Source organism: Penicillium crustosum (assembly GCF_028827405.1).
Source record: "Penicillium crustosum strain IBT 35664 chromosome Unknown utg000001l_segment0_segment0, whole genome shotgun sequence".
NCBI classification, from domain to species: Eukaryota; Fungi; Ascomycota; class Eurotiomycetes; order Eurotiales; family Aspergillaceae; genus Penicillium; species Penicillium crustosum.
This window is the reverse complement of record NW_026623122.1, coordinates 1,287,241-1,305,550: the sequence shown is the minus strand read 5'-3', so window position 1 is coordinate 1,305,550 and position 18,310 is coordinate 1,287,241. Positions and strand designations below refer to the sequence as shown.

The 18,310-nt window shown below is 48.9% G+C and overlaps 6 protein-coding genes across 6 annotated transcripts; 3 read left to right on the top strand and 3 right to left on the bottom strand.

The window, feature by feature from the left end:
• Positions 1 to 424: 424 nt before the first annotated feature.
• On the bottom strand, positions 425 to 4,507 carry N7487_000497 (phosphoribosylformylglycinamidine synthase; the record flags this gene model as incomplete). The annotated part of the gene is made up of 1 exon (XM_056868245.1): positions 425 to 4,507. One exon carries the CDS (start codon positions 4,505 to 4,507, stop codon positions 425 to 427), a length of 4,083 nt encoding a protein of 1,360 aa, XP_056733029.1.
• Positions 4,508 to 7,731: 3,224 nt separating this feature from the next.
• Positions 7,732 to 9,528, top strand: N7487_000496 (MFS transporter; the record flags this gene model as incomplete). Its single annotated transcript, XM_056868244.1, has 4 exons — positions 7,732 to 8,167; positions 8,222 to 8,825; positions 8,881 to 9,212; positions 9,272 to 9,528. 4 exons carry the CDS (start codon positions 7,732 to 7,734, stop codon positions 9,526 to 9,528), a joined length of 1,629 nt encoding a protein of 542 aa, XP_056733028.1.
• Positions 9,529 to 10,167: 639 nt separating this feature from the next.
• N7487_000495 (tyrosine--tRNA ligase TYS1) lies at positions 10,168 to 11,823 on the top strand (the record flags this gene model as incomplete). Its single annotated transcript, XM_056868243.1, has 9 exons — positions 10,168 to 10,200; positions 10,250 to 10,342; positions 10,414 to 10,530; positions 10,598 to 10,839; positions 10,899 to 10,987; positions 11,045 to 11,085; positions 11,140 to 11,209; positions 11,273 to 11,505; positions 11,566 to 11,823. The coding sequence occupies 9 exons, from the start codon at positions 10,168 to 10,170 to the stop codon at positions 11,821 to 11,823; spliced, it is 1,176 nt and encodes a 391-aa protein (XP_056733027.1).
• A 346-nt stretch (positions 11,824 to 12,169) lies between these two features.
• On the bottom strand, positions 12,170 to 14,865 carry N7487_000494 (uncharacterized protein; the record flags this gene model as incomplete). The annotated part of the gene is made up of 2 exons (XM_056868242.1): positions 12,170 to 14,728; positions 14,788 to 14,865. The coding sequence occupies 2 exons, from the start codon at positions 14,863 to 14,865 to the stop codon at positions 12,170 to 12,172; spliced, it is 2,637 nt and encodes an 878-aa protein (XP_056733026.1).
• Positions 14,866 to 15,059: 194 nt separating this feature from the next.
• Positions 15,060 to 16,812, top strand: N7487_000493 (glycosyltransferase family 15 protein). Its single transcript, XM_056868241.1, has 4 exons — positions 15,060 to 15,215; positions 15,293 to 15,556; positions 15,612 to 16,230; positions 16,289 to 16,812. Exons 1-4 carry the CDS (start codon positions 15,074 to 15,076, stop codon positions 16,443 to 16,445), a joined length of 1,182 nt encoding a protein of 393 aa, XP_056733025.1. The 5' UTR covers positions 15,060 to 15,073; the 3' UTR covers positions 16,446 to 16,812.
• A 72-nt stretch (positions 16,813 to 16,884) lies between these two features.
• Positions 16,885 to 18,211, bottom strand: N7487_000492 (cytochrome c oxidase subunit VI; the record flags this gene model as incomplete). The annotated part of the gene is made up of 4 exons (XM_056868240.1): positions 16,885 to 17,341; positions 17,421 to 17,538; positions 17,675 to 17,720; positions 17,868 to 18,211. 4 exons carry the CDS (start codon positions 18,209 to 18,211, stop codon positions 17,223 to 17,225), a joined length of 627 nt encoding a protein of 208 aa, XP_056733024.1. The 3' UTR covers positions 16,885 to 17,222.
• Between the last annotated feature and the right edge of the window lie 99 nt (positions 18,212 to 18,310).

Below are 18,310 nucleotides of genomic sequence, written 5' to 3'. Positions count from 1 at the left end.
CTCGCCGGGGATGCGGATTATGTCAGCATATCGTCTCCATCTATGCCCAGGTGGAGTGTCCCGTCCCGAGGACCTATCGGTTTTGTGAATAGCGTCTTGTTTACTTGAGGAAATTTCAATCTTCATCCAGGGGAATTGTAATAAAGCAGCACAGCTGTAACTTAAAAACACCTCTCCTCCAGAAAATCCGAAAAGAGGTACACTCGTTATATGAATTCTGCTATATCCATGGACATTCATAGATATAATTTTGTATTGGATTAACATTCTGGAAATAGTTTTGATCAATTTTGTTATATACTGATTTGAGAGATCATTTTGGCATGTTCTTTTTTTTCAACTCCACAAAGAATATGGACAAGAACTCAGAAATAGGGAAAAACGGGCGAAAAAGAAAAAGATTCGTAAATATAGACTAAGAATTCTAACCAACCCAGCGTCTGGCGCTGTAGAAGACACGTCCCCAAGGGCCAATATCACCCCAGGACTCGGCGTTCGGAGGCAACCAGCTGGCAATACCGTTCATGACAGTACGCTCAGGGTGAGGCATGATAGCAAGGACACGACCGTCGGGGCTGCGCACACCGGCAATACCCTCGGGACTGCCGTTAGGGTTGAAGGGGTACTTCATGGTGGGTTTGAGGGAGGCGTTGTCGACGAATCGGACGGGGGCAAGACCCTCGCGAACGAAGTCGGAAGCCGAGATGCCCTGGGAGCCGGCGAAGGAGGCACGACCCTCGCCGTGAGCAACGGCAATAGGGAGTGAAGTGCCGTCCATGCCGTGGAAGAAGACGCTGGGGCGGGATGGGTCGGGGTCGGAGATGCGAGCCATGCAGACACGGCCTTCGTACTGCTCGCTGGTGTTGCGCTCGAAGCTGGGCCAGTAACCGGCACCAGGAATCAAATCCTTGATACGAGACAGGAACTGACAGCCGTTGCACACACCCAGGGCGAAAGTGTCCGGGCGCTCGAAGAACTCCTGGAATTCCTTGCGGGTGTTCTCGTGTAGCAGAACGGACTTGGCCCAGCCCTGGCCGGCACCCAAGACGTCACCGTACGAGAAACCACCGCAGGCAGCGAGACCAGCGAAGGTGGAGAGAGACACACGGCCAGAAATAATGTCGGTCATGTGAACATCGACGGCGGAGAAACCAGCGGTGTTGAAGGCAAAGGCCATCTCAGCTTGGCTGTTGACACCCTGCTCACGAAGGATGGCAACGCGGGGCTTGTTGGCGAAGGGAGAGTATTGGGAAAGGCTAGTCATCATGGGCAAGCCCTTGTCCTTGGGGTCGAAGGTGGGGTTCCAAGAGAGACCGGGGTTGGCATCGTCAAGAATGTTGGCGTACTCCTGCTCCGCACAGTCCGCGTTGTCACGAAGCTTCTGCATGTGGTAGGAGGTCTTGGCCCAGATCTGCTGCAGGCTGGAACGGGTGTTGCGGTACACCAAAGAGGCCTTGTGGTAGATGGCAAGGTCCTGCTTGGGCTGTTGAGCCACACGTCCAATCTTGTGGATCAGACCTGGAGGAGGACCGCAAGTGGCGAAGCATGAGCGGAACTGGATCTCGTGCTCCTTGCGGACCTGGAAGACAGCACCGAGCTCTTCAGTGAAAAGAGATTCAATGACATCCTTAGTGTTGAAAGAGGCACAGATGTTATCGAGCATGATCTCAACACCGCAACGACCAGCGAACATCATCTCAACGAGAGTAGTCAGAAGACCACCATCGGAGCGATCGTGGTAAGCCAAGACAATTCCGGCCTCTTGAAGTTGCTGGGTAGCATCGAAGAAGTCCCGGAAGAGATCAACGTCGCGGATGTCAGGGCACTCGGAACCGACTTCATTGAAGACCTGGGCAAGAGCCGATCCGCCAAGAGTCTTGCGACCGGACGAAAGATCGACAAACATGAGGACAGTCTCTCCAACTTCTTCGAAGCTGCGAAGAGCCGGGGTCCAGGTCTTGGTGAAGTCGCCAACCGGCGCAAAGGCAGAGATGACACAGGACATCGGGGCAGTAACCTCCTTGGCCTCATTCGAGGTCTCATCCTTCCACTTCATCTTCATGGACATAGAGTCCTTGCCGACGGGAATGCTGATACCAAGCTTAGGGCACAGGTCGAGACCGACAGCCTCCACGGCTTCATAAATGGCAGCACCCTCACCAGGGTGGCTACCGGCAGACATCCAGTTGGCAGAGAGCTTCACTTGGCTGAGACGATCTACAAGATCAGAAGCAGCCAAGTTCATGAGAGACTCAGCAACAGCCATACGAGCAGACGAACCCGAGGAGATGAGAGCCAGGGTAGGCTTTTCGCCCATGGCAAAGGCTTCACCGGTCTTGATACCTTGGGCCAAGGAAGTGGCAGTAACCGAGACATCCGACACGGGTGTCTGCCACTTGCCAACCATCTGGTCACGAGCTGTCAAGCCGCCGACAGTGCGGTCACCGATAGTGATCAAGAAAGACTTGGAGCCGACTGCAGGCAGAGACAGCACTCTCTTGATAGCCTCATCGACAACCTCCGTCCTAGAGGTGAGAGAGGGAAGGTATTTGCTGAGGCTAGAGTCCACGGCGGGCAACTTCAGCTTCCGCGAATCGACAGTTCGGGTCATGCGAGGAGTCTTGCCGAAAAGCACAGACAAAGGAAGGTCAATGGGGGCTGGGTATTCCTTGGACTCTCGGTCAAGGAGAATGAGTCTCTTTTCTTCCTCGGACGAACCGCCGCCACGACCGACAACGGAGAAGCCACAACGCTCACGGTTAGCGATAGCAGTGAACTTGTTCATGCTCTCCTCGCCGACGGCCATGACGTAGCGCTCTTGGGCTTCACAGCACCAGATTTGCATGGGGCTCATACTACGGTCGGTGTTATCAATTTCACGAAGCTCGAACGTAGCTCCCAAGCCCGAGTCGTGGATCAGTTCGGGAAGGGCGTTGGACAAGCCACCGGCACCAACATCGTGGATGAACTTGATGGGGTTGTTGTCTCCCATGGCTACACAGGCGTTGATAACCTCTTGGGCTCTCCGCTGGACTTCAGCATTGCCTCTCTGGACACTGGCAAAGTCGAGCTCGGCGGATCCTTCACCGGAGGCGATACTGGAGGCAGCACCACCTCCCAGACCAATAAGCATAGCAGGGCCTCCAAGGACGACAAGGAAAGCACCGGGCTTGACAACATCTGGGTGCTTGATAGCATGTTGAGGGCGAACGGTTCCAACACCACCGGCGATCATAATGGGCTTGTGGTATCCGCGAACTTCCTTTTCACCGTTGCCAACGTCAATCTCGGTGAGCAGAGTGCGGAAGTATCCACCAATGCAGGGACGGCCGAACTCGTTGTTGAAAGCAGCACTACCAATGGGTGCCTCCAACATGATATCCAAGCTGCTGGCAATGTGGTTTGGCTTACCGACATCGAGTTCCCATGGCTGCTTCAAACCAGGAATCAAGAGGTCTGACACACAGTAGCCAGCGAGACCGGCCTTAGGGCGCGAGCCACGGCCGACGGCACCCTCATCACGGATTTCACCGCCGGATCCCGTAGCCGCACCAGGGTAGGGTGAGACGGCAGTGGGGTGGTTGTGGGTTTCAACCTTGGCCAGGAAGTGCACAACTTCCTTGGTGTGCATCCACTGTCCGGTTGTCGGATCAGGGGCCCAGAACGCGGCCTCGGGGCCCTCCAGCACGGCAGCATTGTCACTGTAGGCACTGACGGTGTGCTCGGGGTGCTTCTTGTGTGTGTTGCGGATCATGGCAAACAGACTGTTTGGCATGGGCTTGCCATCAATCACCCAGGAGGCGTTGAACTGCTTGTGTCGGCAATGCTCCGAGTTGACCTGAGCAAACATGAAGAGCTCGACATCAGTAGGGTCACGGGCAATTGCGCCATTCGGGCCATAGGCCTCAGCAAGATAATCAATTTCTGAATCGTCAAGGGCCAAGCCAAGCTCGGTGTTTGCCTCTTGGAGGATCTCCTTGGGGGACTTGGTACCGCCCTGGAGGGAGATGGTCTTGAGGGGCTGGGGAGCGTGCTCGGAGAACATAAGGCTCAGCTCGGGCTCATCCTTGCCAATAATCTGAGTCATCCGATCATGAAGCGTATCCATGTACTCTGGCTTGTAGTCCTCCGCACTGTTACGAAGACACGAAATCTTCATACCCCGTTCGATCCGCTTGACGTACTTCTGCAAGCCGCAGACGTGCGAGATGCCCGTTGCCTGGGAGCTCCATGGCGAGATGGTACCGGTCCGTGGGAAAATGTAGAAGGTATCGAATTGACCATCGGTGGATTCGAAAGTAGGAGGGACGTCTGTGATGTCGCCGTACTGAAGCAATTGTTCGAGTACCGCACGCTGGGGCTCCTCCAAGGGCTGGGTGGTATGCACATAGTGAATCCACTGGGCCCGGACATCCTGGACACCGATGCTAGTAGCAATAGCATGTCCACGGGAGCGGGAAAAGGCAACGGAGCCCGGGATGGCCAGATAAGTATCGGTAGAAGTCATCGTGAAGCAAATTGGGGATTCTCCCAATGAGTCAAGTATGACACAGGAGATAAAATTTGATTCTCCTAGTATCGATGGAGATTGAGTGGCTCGAGTGCCTCTCTCAAGTGGACTTGAGAAGATCGCTAGAAGAGGCCGGCGATGACTCTATCGCCGCTTTTTTTTTTGTAAGAGAAATGAGTTTCCCCCGCCCTAAGCCTGTTGCGGCTTATCTGGTTAGGTCATGTGCTGATAACAGATTTAAAGTTTGATCGCAAATTCTTCCTTTCTTCCATTTTCTTATATAATGGTGTTTTCATTCACATATCTTATAGGAACTTTTTAGTACATAAAATGTGACAATTACTAGGCTTTCTCATGCCATCTGATAACATCCAAAGGGGAGCGGAGAGATCAAATAGAAGGCGTTGTGGGGCACTAAACCAACAACATCGGCCCGGATGATCCCCTCAGTATAATCAGTATGAGGGGCTCATCACAACAATGGGATGTTTTTGGCCTCTGGGAACCCCTGATCTATTTGATAAGAAGAAAGAAACATTCATGAATTTTTTTAAAAAAAAATCTCCCATATGAGTATTGGAATACAATCTAGATAAACTCAGCATGGTTTCATATATCAACTTTGGAATACTCCTCATCACATCCCAATATTTGGGCCGAATAAAGCTTGTATAGAAGGCTTCTAAATACGCACTTATTAATAGCAGATGTGAGCTCACCGCCAAAGAGTATCTCGGGCTATGCGAATGAAGCAGGCGTGAGAGGCCCGATATAACGCTCCTAGTGGTAGAACACCGCTCTGACGGCGATGACAATGACTTGGTTTATACGCAGGTGATATTCGAGTTCCATTATATCACAAGGGCTGACCATATATTAGAGAAAATTATCCCAATTTGGTACCAACCTAGGCGAATTACTTGACACTTGATAGGTCGTCTCAAACAAGCCTAGGTAGAGTCCAGTCGTCAAATGGGAGAATCTTGGAGGGGATGTTAGATGTGTAGCAATCTATTTCAAAGTTGGATATTTCCCACAGACACCTAAGTAAGGCGAAGCCTCTATGTCCAATACTTAAGACGTGAAGATATCCCAAGAGTCCTGCAATCTGAGCACCAATAGGTCAAGGCCACTTCAATAGAAGCAACTTAGTTTTCTTTATAAGCCGCCTTCATCTATAGCAGTTACAATGCACAAACGCCAATCGCTGGCTCCTCAATTATGAAATGGTCGAGAAGCTGAATCTCCCAGTCATCTCCCGTGATATCGAAGTTCCTTACAGTCAATAGGGGCGTCCTCAGACAAGAACCTTAAAAAGATATATTTGTTCACAAATTTTCAAGTCATGAGCTAGACAGTGCCAAAGCTTTCGGCTTCCAAGGGGAAAAGGCTTACACAGCATGCCAGCATAAACAATACCAACTTATGCAGGTTCAAGTTTATCCTGGGGTCTCGATTTGCCACCATGACATCTTTTGTGTTTTAGACACTTGCATGGTATCCATGACTTTCAACTCACCCTGGCCGTGACAGGTGGGAAATGTATGAGCGGAGCATATTCTAGATTATAAAGACGTTCTATACGTGCTATATATACCGGCGCTCTTCCAAATATTTTTGCTCTCATTTTGTTGACCACAATGCTCAATAGAACAAAATATACTAAATACAAGGATGGTATCTAGCATGTGTAATTTAGACGGGTACTTCGCACTAGTACTAGTGCGAAGTACACGAGATTGCAAAGAACTGAATGCTCATTTTATTTTGGGGATAGGGGTAAGATTTACCTCAAGAGGTATGGGGTATTCCCCAATTAATGATAATTGAATTCTACGGAGTAAACAAACCCGAATGTTTCCACTAATTCTGGGGCAAGGGGCATAGAATTTGAACGTTGTATCTTTGATATGGACAACACCTACAAAAGATACCTGACCTCATAGATGCATCAGACGTGATCCACAACCAATATGAAGTGCTACTGGTGGGCTGTTCAGCCCAGTCTGATACAAGATTCTAGAACAATATGAAAAAAAAGTTGTGGCGAGTCGAAATCCGCCTTGCGTGAGGTTTAGTTCCTAATAAGGAAATCCCATTTTTGATGTCCGGATTTGGTATTATGCTCCGATCTATACAAGGGTGGGTGGAAAAACAAAAAAATTATAATCTTATTGACCAACTGTATGTAGCCCAGGCCCGTGTCGCCGAGATAGACTTTTTATATTATGGATATCCATGTGACACTGTAATATTCTCTGGACTGAGTTAATCTAGACAAGTTCAGTGTTGTTTCTGAGGTGGTCTCTTCGCTAGCAGATCCAACTATTGGATACACACGTTTTCGATATCTCCTAGTTGATTTGTTTGATCTAACCTGCAATATCGACATGTAGGACAACTTTCATCTGGTAATTTTGCGTCTATAAATTCGACTTCTCGACTTCTATTGCTATCTCCTTGATTGAGCTTTCTACGACATGTGGCAGATCCACTTTTGCGTGATGCCAAGCTGGAACTCGGGAAAGGTACATTTGAACAAGCTAAGAAGTGTACAAAAGAAAATTCTCAGGCTAAAACGCACTCGGGTATTCCTGCTCGCTCATTAACAACAAACACATGACGCGTTCTTGATCGGCACATAATCTAGCGCTTTCTCTAGTGAGACAGTACAGAGTACTATGTACTCTCCTTACTCGAAGGAAAGAACAGCGCTGGAGGGTCCACTTATCACTATCTCGACAGGTAGAGCTATGTTCTAGTTTACGTCTAGAGCATGGATAATGAGAGCTTTGCATTGCTAATTGAAAAATATAACAAGTGCTTTCGCGAGGAAAGTGAGGCATCAGAGGAACCAGAGGAATCAAGCGATAATGCCAAGAATGCCAAGAGTTATATCGTAGCATATTGCCTAATTGGGACATTGCCACTAGTCCATATTAGGTAACCCATCTGGGTGCGGGCCGATATCAAAGGTTCCGCTCGTAGCAAGAATGTATGAGCATCTTCATCCATGGGCAGTTCTTATTGCTTTTTGCTCTTTTTGTTATGCCCCACTCGTCAAAAGTTTGGCGCAGAATTTTATTAGAGATGACATATAAAAGAATGCCACCCCAGGGGGTCCAAAGGAATCTACATTGTATCAACACACGCTGCCACCACTACAACCTTCATACTGTTGTCTGGGTACAGCCCCTATAACGAGTCTGATATCTTTCAACATGGAGACCCCTCGGTCAGATCAGACCCACACCAATGGAACTAGCACGACAGCCTCCATCGAGTCTCACAACTATGAACAACCCAATGATTACCTCGACCTACCAGTCCGCGAAGTCAACGATAGCGCTGATTTACGCGAATACACCACCGAGACCAGGACCGGTGAAATCATCAAGCCGGTCAAGTCCAATGCTACTGGTAAAATCGAAGATTGGAAGATGGTAACCTTCACCATCAATGATCCCGAGAACCCTAAGAACTGGTCGAAGGCCTACAAGTGGTACTGTACCATGGTGGTTGCCTTCACCTGCTTCGTCGTCGCCTTTTGCAGTAGTGTCATTACAGCCGACGTTGAGGGACCCATCGAGGAATTCGGTATCGGTCGTGAAGTTAGCTTGCTTGTTATCACGGTTTTCGTTATTGGATTCGGTCTTGGTAAGTAACTTACAGATGCGATGTGATGTGATTATAGTTTTAACCTTATTTTAGGACCCATGCTATTTGCTCCACTCTCAGAGATATTCGGACGTCGGCCTGTCTACGCCTCGACCCTTGCACTCGCTGTTATTTTCGTCATTCCATGTGCCGTTTCTAAGAACATTGGAACTCTCATCGTCTGCCGTCTGATCGATGGAATCGCTTTCAGTGCTCCCATGACACTAGTTGGTGGTACTCTGGCTGATCTGTGGAAGAACGAGGAGCGTGGTGTTCCGATGGCGGCATTCAGCGCTGCTCCCTTCATTGGCCCGGCTATTGGTCCACTTGTTGGTGGCTTCCTGGCTGACAACTGTGGTTGGCGTTGGCTTTACTGGATCCAGCTTATTTTGTCCTTTGTCGCCTGGTTCATGATCACTTTCACTGTCCCTGAGACATTTGCACCAATTTTGCTGAAGAAGCGAGCCCAGAAACTTCGCAAGGCTGAGAACGACCCCAAGTATACCACCGAAACCGAGCTCGATGCTCGCCCCATGGGTGAGAAGCTGCGCATCTTCCTCTTCCGCCCTTTCCAGCTTCTGTTCCTCGAGCCCATTGTCTTGTTCATTTCTCTCTACATGTCGGTCATTTACGGCTTGCTTTACATGTTCTTCGTTGCGTAAGTCATCAACTTCTTTCTATCAACAAAGACTAGAGACTAACTATATTTCTAGCTACCCAATTGTTTACCAGGGTGGCAAAGGATGGAGCGCGTCTAACACCGGTCTCATGTTTATCCCTCTGGCTATCGGTGTTATCTTTAGCGCATCCCTTGCTCCTTTTGTCAACAAGCACTATCTTAAGGTCTCTGCAGCACACGGTGGCAAGCCTCCAGCCGAAAAGCGTCTGATTCCCATGATGTGGGCTTGCTGGTGTGTCCCTGCTGGTCTTTTCGTCTTCGCCTGGACCTCCTACCCCCACCTTCACTGGATGGGACCGGCGATGGGAGGCTTCATTCTTGGAATCGGTATTATCCTGCTCTACAACTCTGCCAACAATTACCTTGGTATGTATCGACCCAATGAACCCATTTTAAATCTGCATCGTTGCTAACTATCTCTCTAGTTGATACCTACCAGCATCAAGCAGCATCTGCTCTCGCAGCCAAGACCTTCATCCGTTCTATCTGGGGTGCCTGCACCGTCTTGTTCACAGAACAAATGTATGAGCGTCTAGGTGACCAGTGGGCCAGTTCACTTCTTGCATTCATCGGCTTGGGTTGCTGCGCCATCCCCTATGTGTTCTACTTTAAGGGAGAGTCTATTCGTCGTTTCTCGAAATTCGCTTTCCACGACGACGAGGAGAAAGCCATCAAGGCTTAAAATTGTTGCGAGCTTGATTTCGGAAAAGTTTTAAAAGAGGAGGTAATTTTTTTCATTTCTTTCAGCTTGTGCAACATTGTGGAAATGGTTTGCTGCTATGACTGATGTGGAAAAGAACTTGGATGACATTGGCACGGCGTCTTTTGATATCCATTGCATATATAATCGATCAAACTCTTAATATATATTGATATTTTTTAATACAAAATTTGTTCAACGCACAACAGATCATGAGCACATGTAGTTGTATGAGCCAATTGAAATCGTTTTGATATTCTGGAACCAACCTTGGAAGGTATGAGCAGGTTGGTAGTGGAAAGTAGAGATATCTTGACTTTATATAGATAGCATAACTAACAGGTAACGATAGACTTAGCTGATATTGTACATGTTATCTACTTGTCTAAAGAATTTCTCGTGAAAACGGAAACATTCCGAGTTCAAGGACTATCGGAAGGAATGGAGATTAGCGGAGATAGCCCTGGAGGGCGGGGAGGCGCTGAGTCACCCATCCCACCTTTCCATGGTTTGATTTTCGCCGAGATCTCTTCCTTTGGACAACTCTCTTGTCTTCTCCAATTCGCTTTCTCGATTGCGTTCTTTATTTTCCTCTTTTAAATCCTTGCTTTTTAGCCCACCATGGATTCCGCGACGCAAGCAAGATTCGATCTCGTGAGACCCCGCGCAAACCGTCCTTCAAACAAACACTCATTTCTTGCAGATCAATTCGAACCTCGCCGAATTCCTCAACCCTGAGATCATTGAGGAGATATTGAAGAGTGGACGCAATCCCAGGGTGTACTGGGGCACGGCAGTTAGTACTATGCGCCTATAAAAGCAGAACGCTTGTCGCGACAACCTGCTAACACATCCTCCCTTTCCTAGACGACTGGTCGCCCTCACATTGGCTACTTCGTGCCAGCCCTGAAGATTGCGCAGTTGCTACTCGCAGGCTGCGATGTCACGATTCTGCTTGCGGACGTCCACGCATTCCTCGATAATGTAAGCGCATACATTTTGGAGAGACTCGTCCAGATCCCGATCTAACCAACCCTTTCGAGATAAACAGTTGAAGGCACCACTTGAGCTAGTGGAGCAGCGTTCGATTTACTACCGAAACATTATCACCGCTATCCTGCAGGCCGTCGGTGTTCCTATTGAAAAGCTCGAATTTGTTCTTGGTAGTTCTTACCAGAAGAGTTCTGAGTATGTGCTTGATGTGTACAAATTGTCTTCTTTGATCTCTGAAGGTCAAGCCAAGAAGGCGGGCAGTGAGATTGTCAAGCAGACTGGCAATGCTCCATTGAGTGGGTATGGATGCCTCTCAGCCTATATGGATCGCATAATATACTAACCATTCACTACATCAGGCTCCTGTACCCAGTTCTCCAGGTTCTCGATGAGCAGCATTTGAACTGTGATGCTCAGCTCGGAGGCATCGATCAACGGAAGTTGTTCAGTGAGTCACGATACAAAATCTTCAAACCACAGGCCACAAACTAACTCACAAACCCAGCCGCGGCGACTGAGTGGCTCCCCAAACTTGGATACCGTGTTGTAAGGTTTCATCCTACTTTGTGGATTATCAGAGGCTTACCTATTTATGTCTAGCGCGCCCACCTTCTAAATCCTATGATGGCCTCATTATCCTCCGGCAAAATGAGCTCCAGTGATAGCCCAGGTATGTCCCTTCCCTTTTATCGGCTATCAATATAGAAGTTATAACATGCTAAAACCCTACTAGATAGTAAAATCGACCTTCTCGACTCTGCCGAGAGCATCGCAAAGAAGATCCGCAAGGCAGAGTGTTTCCCTAAGATCGTCGAAGACAACGGTGTGATTTCATTGGTTGAGCACATTCTATTCCCCGCAGCCGTCCTTAAGGGCCATGGAGAATTCCGCGTCGAGCGTAAGGACGCCGAACCTCTGGTCTTCACCGATATTAAGCAACTACACGATGCTTACAAAGCCGATATTGTATGTCTACCTATGTTTCTATCCTGAAGGGCTTGTATCATTTACTAACGAACGTTATAGTTGACACCACAGCTGCTTAAGCCTGCTGTCTCGGCCGGCATGGTCGCCCTTATGGCCCCTATCCACGCAGCCTACACAGCCTCGGCTGAATGGCAGGAGGTTACATTGAAGGCTTACCCGCCTCCGGTTGTGCAGAAGAAGGTAAAGAAGGTCAAGGATCGTGGCTCTCGCTTCCCTGGCGCCAAGCAAGAAGGTGCCAAGCAAGAAGAGGCTGCGCAGCCTTCGGAGCAAGAGGCCGCTCAACCTTCAGAGAAATAGATTGTTTCTGCAAAAGAATAGAGCGCACATCAGACATCTAAGACTGACTACTATCCGCGTACTTGGCAATATATCGTTCTTCCCTTTTATCCGGGCTCAAAGACTCCAATCCGACGGGGTTGGTGATCGCTTCGGGGACATCCATCGAAATCTACGCCCCCGGGCCAAAAGGGATTGGCCGGTGGGTTTAAGTTTCCGAATCGGATAGAAGACTCCTGTGAGACAGAAATTCAAGTATGTAGTCAAGAAAAAGCCATTATTACATCTTCCACTGCCTAGTGTCAAATTCTAAGCTATGTAACGCCAACTCCCGCTAGAACCAAAACTGGGGTATTTATATCGTGTATCAATGCCTACGCCAATTCCGCCTCCATTCGAGCCTGTCGGCAAGAATATCCCAACTGTGAAGACCATCTGCACGGGCTAGACTTTTCAAGCCATCCGTTACAAAGGCGGTTAGATGGTTGAAGTTGTTGTTGACTGTTTTCATCTGCTGGCTGTATGTCGATTCACGAAATGAGACTGTGAGTGTGTGTTCGTGGTTCATATGATCGTAGTCCTCATCATCATTATCATCATCGGAGTCGAACTCGTCTCCTACATCTCTCTTTTTGCGCGGTGTCTTCACATTCTCCAGATGTTGTTGGTCGTCATCGCCGAGCAAGTGTGCGGCTTGTAGATCTGCGAAATGAACACACAGGTCCAGGAAATTGATGATTGCGTCATGGATATGTGATAAATCTTTAGAGAGGAGACACTGGGCTTCCAAAGAAGACATGTAGGATTGGTGGGCGGCTATCATGGCATCGACATCTTGTGCGCCAGATAAATCTTTGTGTAGAGATTGGGTTGCGGTGGATATTACGAGATACGTCAGATGGCCGTAGATGAAATCGAGAACCCAGAGCATGTTATGGTGTAGAGCGCGCACCAATGTGTCATTGTCGCCAGGTGCGGTGACGCGGGCGTCGCGAATACGCTGTTTCACAATGGCATATTTAGCGCGTCTGATTTGCATCAGGAAGGTTGAGACCCGTTGGTAAGTGTGTATTGCGTCCTCGGTGATTATGTTCGCAATAGGCCACGGCAGGCCATAATCAATTGAGATTGCTTCCAGAATCCCCACAGTTCGATGATTATTTTCAGATCCCCTCGATGATGTAGTACTAGCTGGCCGCACAAGGAGTCTTGATGTGTCAATGACAGATACCGAACTGAAAGCCGTCCTTGATATCTCAGTGAGCAAGAACCTGTCATCCCAGGAACGACCCCGATCGATCAGTTCAAATATTTTTGCGTCAACAATGCTGATGGCGCTCATGTCTTTAGCGAGGTAGACATGCTGAAGAGCATCAAGGGAGGTCCTTAATCCGCATTGTTGGTCGAGTTCGGTTCGTAATAGGCTAGCACTGAGTGAATGATCCACATCCACAAGCTTTTCAAAAGCGGACTCTACTAATGCGGGAAAAGGAAGTAATAGTGAAGAATCCTGGGAATAGAGGTCCTCGAATCTCATGGTCTCAATGTCTGGCGGCGCATTCAGATAGCGTAGAAATACCATGCTCTTGCCTGCTGTAAAGACTTTCTGGACACCAGGTTCGAGGAACCGAGGGATCCTCTGCTGCCTGTAGCCCGTATCAAGCACAAACCAGTCATGCCAAAGAGTTCGAAGATCCCCGTTCTCATTCTCACGATTGGATCGCACAAAGAAAGTGCTGTCCGAAGCATCAACCTGACCTTTTTCCATCCAGAGTCGGATCGAGCTTGAATATGTTTTGAAACACATAAAGAATAGCTCTGCCAGGCATTGAGACGTACTTTCATCGCCAAGGGCTTCCAGCATGCATATTAAATCATATAATGAATCAAGGCAGCACATTGGCTGATCGGTCGAGTTTTTGTCTAGCTTGGTGATCATATCTGCAAGCAATGCTAGCTCGTGAGAGTGTTGACGAACATCAACAAGAAGCTGGATGAGACTGATAGTTGACCCGGCGGAAAGGTATTTGCACTGAACTTGAGATAAGACTCTATTAAATTCAAGAAGACGCTCTTCTAATCCGCGGCAAAATGTTTGCATGTACGGAATGATTTGTGGGAGCTTGGTGAAATCTCGTACATCGTTGAGTTTGGCACCTATCTCGCTGAAACACTGCAAAAGCGATGATAGGGCTTCGCTGGATGAATGTGCGAGTTTGTACCTTCGATCCACTCCAAAATCATCGTCCAAACGTACATAAATGGACGTTGGAAGGCCCTGAAGCATAAAGATAGTCTCTCTAGCAAGTTGGGATTCTGTGATAAGTCGTATGGCTGCTTCTCCTTGGGGCAACGCAGGGTGGTTTTCCGCTCTCCAAAATTGAGCCTTTTCTAGAGAAGTAATAAGATCCCCATCCTCTGTTGGAACAAAAACGTCATCTGGTATCGTGTAGCCTTCATCCACCGTTGTGGCGGATTGAGGCCTGTGCTTTGGAAGAGATACATCACTGGCAACGGATGAAAAGTCGTCATCTGATGAGTCGCCAGCAAAATCTACCTGTTCCCAAATTTCTTCGTCACTAAATGCAGTACCTTCTGCGTTAAGATCCGACCAAGAAAGAGTTTCTTTTGCTTCTGGTGCCTTGGCCCCTTCTTCCGGACGTTTGACCGTAGACAGAAGAGCGGGGCGATCTGAGAGCTGCAGAAAGAGACTCAGGATCTCTGGGAGCCAAGAGTGTCTATTGCTCTCCAGCTCTGTAAGGCGGCTGTGAAGGGCTTCGGCAAGTTCATCTCTATTCAAGATTTGAAACTTTTCCTGTAGTCCCTCGAGTTGCTTGGTGACCGCAAATTGGTCGGTGCGCGTATGAGACCCAGTTCGGAGACCCCCTTGTACACGACGCTTCAGGCTCTGAGTGTGCGCAGACCCCTACATATATATCAGTACTCCATAAGTGATATGAGAACAATGGAAATTCGATATAATACCTTGTGGTTCGGCGGTATCTTGGCGACGGAAGTGATCAAGGCATCGATAAGCGTACTTAAATCAGCAGCGAGGGCCATTTTCAGACATAAGCTCGGATCCAGAAACGATGATAAATCACATCGAGATATCTCTAGGCGTCATAAATTGGAAGAAGCATAAAGTGAAGACAAGACCCAGATGTTTTGCTTGGATAGCGCTAGTCCCGATAAGGTAAGATGGCGACTCTTATTACGCGCCTCTCTCTCTCCCTCCGAGCATCTCCCCCTTTAAGCAAATACCACCATCATGGCTATCGCACGACCGATTCGCATGCTGGGTGCAGCATGTATCCTTCTTTGTCTATTTCTTGTCTTCCAATTACACCAGAGCTCCTCTGAAGAAGGGTCTAAGTTGGCTCATGGCATGAAAAAGGATCCTCTTGTAGATCGTGCGTGACCCCAGTTTCTTGCCACACCTCCTATTACAACCATCGCACTCTAAGTGCCATACTAACGAGTCGCATAGCTACCGGAGAACCTGTAGGAAACTTATGGCGAGCCGACGAACACGACTACTCCCCCGATAGCGAACAATCCGCCCGCACCAATGCTGCGCTCATTACCCTCGTCCGCAACGAGGAACTGGGTCAGCTACTCTCGACAATGACTGATCTGGAGCGAACATGGAACAGCAAATTTAACTATCCCTATATCTTCTTCAACGATGTGCCCTTCACCGAGGAATTCAAGCAGAAGACTCAGGCAATGACCAAGGCCAAGTGCCAATATGGTACGCATTCCAGCTCGGTTAGAACAAGAGGGACCATACCTAACTTTACATGCAGAACTTGTGCCCAAGGAACACTGGGACGTCCCAGAATGGATCAATATGCCACTCTTCTACGAGTCAGCAAAGGTGTTGGAGGAGCAAGACATCCAGTACAGCTCCAAGATCTCTTACCACCAGATGTGTCGCTGGAACAGCGGCATGTTCTACAAGCACCCTGCCCTCGCAGGCTACCGCTACTACTGGCGCATCGAGCCCAATGTCAAGTTCTTCTGCGACGTCGACTACGATGTGTTCCGATACATGGAGGATGGCAACAAGACCTACGGCTTCACCATCAATCTCTACGACGCGCCACAGAGTATCCCGTCCCTTTGGCCCGAGACTCAGCGATTCCTCGCCGCCAACCCGTCATACCTCAGTGACAACAACATGTGGGAGTGGATTACAGATGACGAGGCTCGTCCTGAGCACACCAAGGCCGCCAATGGATACTCCACCTGCCACTTCTGGTCCAACTTCGAAATCGGCGATCTTGACTTCTTCCGCGGCGAAAAGTACGAAGCGTACTTCCAGCACCTGGATCGTGCCGGTGGATTCTTCTACGAACGCTGGGGTGATGCTCCCGTTCACTCTCTCGGAATTGGTCTTTTCGCCGATGCCGCCAACGTCCACTGGTAAGCCACGTAGTCTTTTTCTCATCTAAGAACCCCCGCTCACGTTTATTTTCACTAGGTTCCGCGATATTGGGTACAACCACATCCCGTATCTCAACTGCCCCAATTCTCCCAAATGCTCCGGCTGCAAGGCTGGCCAGTTCTTCCAAGGCGCAGACTTCCTTTCCAAGGAGGATTGCCGACCTACTTACTTCAAGTATGTTGGAACGCACTAATTATCATGATCTCCCGTTTGATCTGTTCTCTCGTCTCTTGTCATTCTGGAGAGTGCCTCACGACTCGATTCCTTGCATCACCTTGCATACCCCTATGACTATATTACTGAATATCAGTGGCTTGGTACCCGGCGTTTAAGCGGACACATACCTGTGTGTATTGATGATTTTGTGTTCCCTTTTTTTCCCTCTCTGTTTTTGGTTTATTCCTTGTCACAAAAATACGTTTTGGCCATGCTGCTGTCTCCTAGAGAGCTACGGGGGCCTTGTACTTATATTGATTGCGCGTGGTCATTGTTGGAGGCCCTGTTTGTTTAGGTCTGGTGCCTCTTGGGCTGCTTGTCGCAGTTATCATTTTGTGTGATATATTCGCTATTTAGGAACAAAAACCGAGATTCAGACCAGTTTGGCTATTTTTACCGTTTTGAAGCAATATCCTCCGTAAATATAAAAATGTAGGAAAGCTGATAATTAAGGATTGAGGATCGAGGACTGAGGACTGAGGACTGACTTGAGCGGTTGATAATACAACAATGCAGGATGACTGAACAAGATGGAATCAAGATAGATTAAGCACCAACCAAGTAAGGCACAGAAGACCTTTTTCCAGACAACAGCAGCACTAACAACACAAGAGGTCTCTAAAGTATGTATACAGTTTTCTCTTCTACCTGACCTAATCCTCAGCCAGTCAAACAGTGCTGGATAAACAACGTGCGAGGGGGTACTGTTTGTTTAAGAGAAAATTGACGTAAAAGTGGAATTGATGATAGGAATTTACGCCTCCTGGGGGTAGAGCTCCTCCCGAAGAGCGACGCCCAGCTCGACGCGCAGACCCTCGAGGGACTCGAGGTATTGCTTGTACTGGTCGGGGTTCTCGACCTTGGCCTTGACACCTGATGATAAAATGACGTTAGCTTGGGTTCAATGACGAACGAGACTAGTGCTCCAAGATAGGATGTTGTGGAAGCGTACCCTCGAAGACGCGAACAGCGGTAGGGAAGTCGTTAACACGGCGGGCGGCCTTGAGGGCGGCAGTGAGGACCTCGACGGAGGGAACGAGATCGTAAGCGAAGCAGTTGTTCAGGTTACGCTGTTTGCAAAAACATGCATTAGTCAATTGTCGAATTGGTGCGGATATAGGAGCCGCATGTTGATTGTCGGGTGTGGCTGATGCCATGTATCGCATGGCGATCACTATGCCTCGGGTGAAGTCGAGATAGTCATACCTGGAGCTCGAAAACGTCCTGCACACCATCGAATTCCTTCTCGAATCTGCCATTGGGATACACGGTCAGCATGAGACGTTCCTATCATGTCCAGACAAGTGCCGATATTGGTTCCGGGAAGCGCCTAACATGAATATGCAGGGCGCTTCTGTCCGACTCCTCTGACCTCAATGGCTTGCGATTGGGGGCGTACCTGGCAGAGAACTCTTCGTATGTCTCATCCTCATGGCCGGAGCGGAGCATAGAGGTGGTACCGAAGTTGTGAGCGCGGGCGGCGGCCAGAGTCACCGGGGACTGCATCCGGGACCGGGTCAATTGGGGAGCTCTAAAGAAGCCGGTAGGGCGAACGGCGCGGGTCGCCACGCGGAAGATGGATAGGGACGACATTTTCAGAAGGTGACCACGGTGGACCAGACAAGGACAATGGTGAGGGGAGAAGTGTGGATGGGGACGGGAAGGGGAGGTGTGAAGTGCCTCTAGGATTTTGCGGGTGGTGTGGTGTTGACACCTTAGGCAGCTACACGGGTGCTGAGTCATCATCCGATTGGCCCCGTTCCAAGTTGTCTTGATCTCAAATGATGGTTGTTGATTGGCTGAATGGCTGTCACTTTCTAGATGCGTGTCATTGGCCGAGTC

Coding starts and splice junctions, on each gene's coding strand:
- N7487_000493 (XM_056868241.1), top strand. CDS start 15,074: ATGGCTATCGCACGACCGATTCGCATGCTGGGTGCAGCATGTATCCTT. Junction 15,557..15,611: donor CAAGGCCAAGTGCCAATATG/GTACGCATTCCA, acceptor CTTTACATGCAG/AACTTGTGCCCAAGGAACAC. Junction 16,231..16,288: donor GATGCCGCCAACGTCCACTG/GTAAGCCACGTA, acceptor TATTTTCACTAG/GTTCCGCGATATTGGGTACA.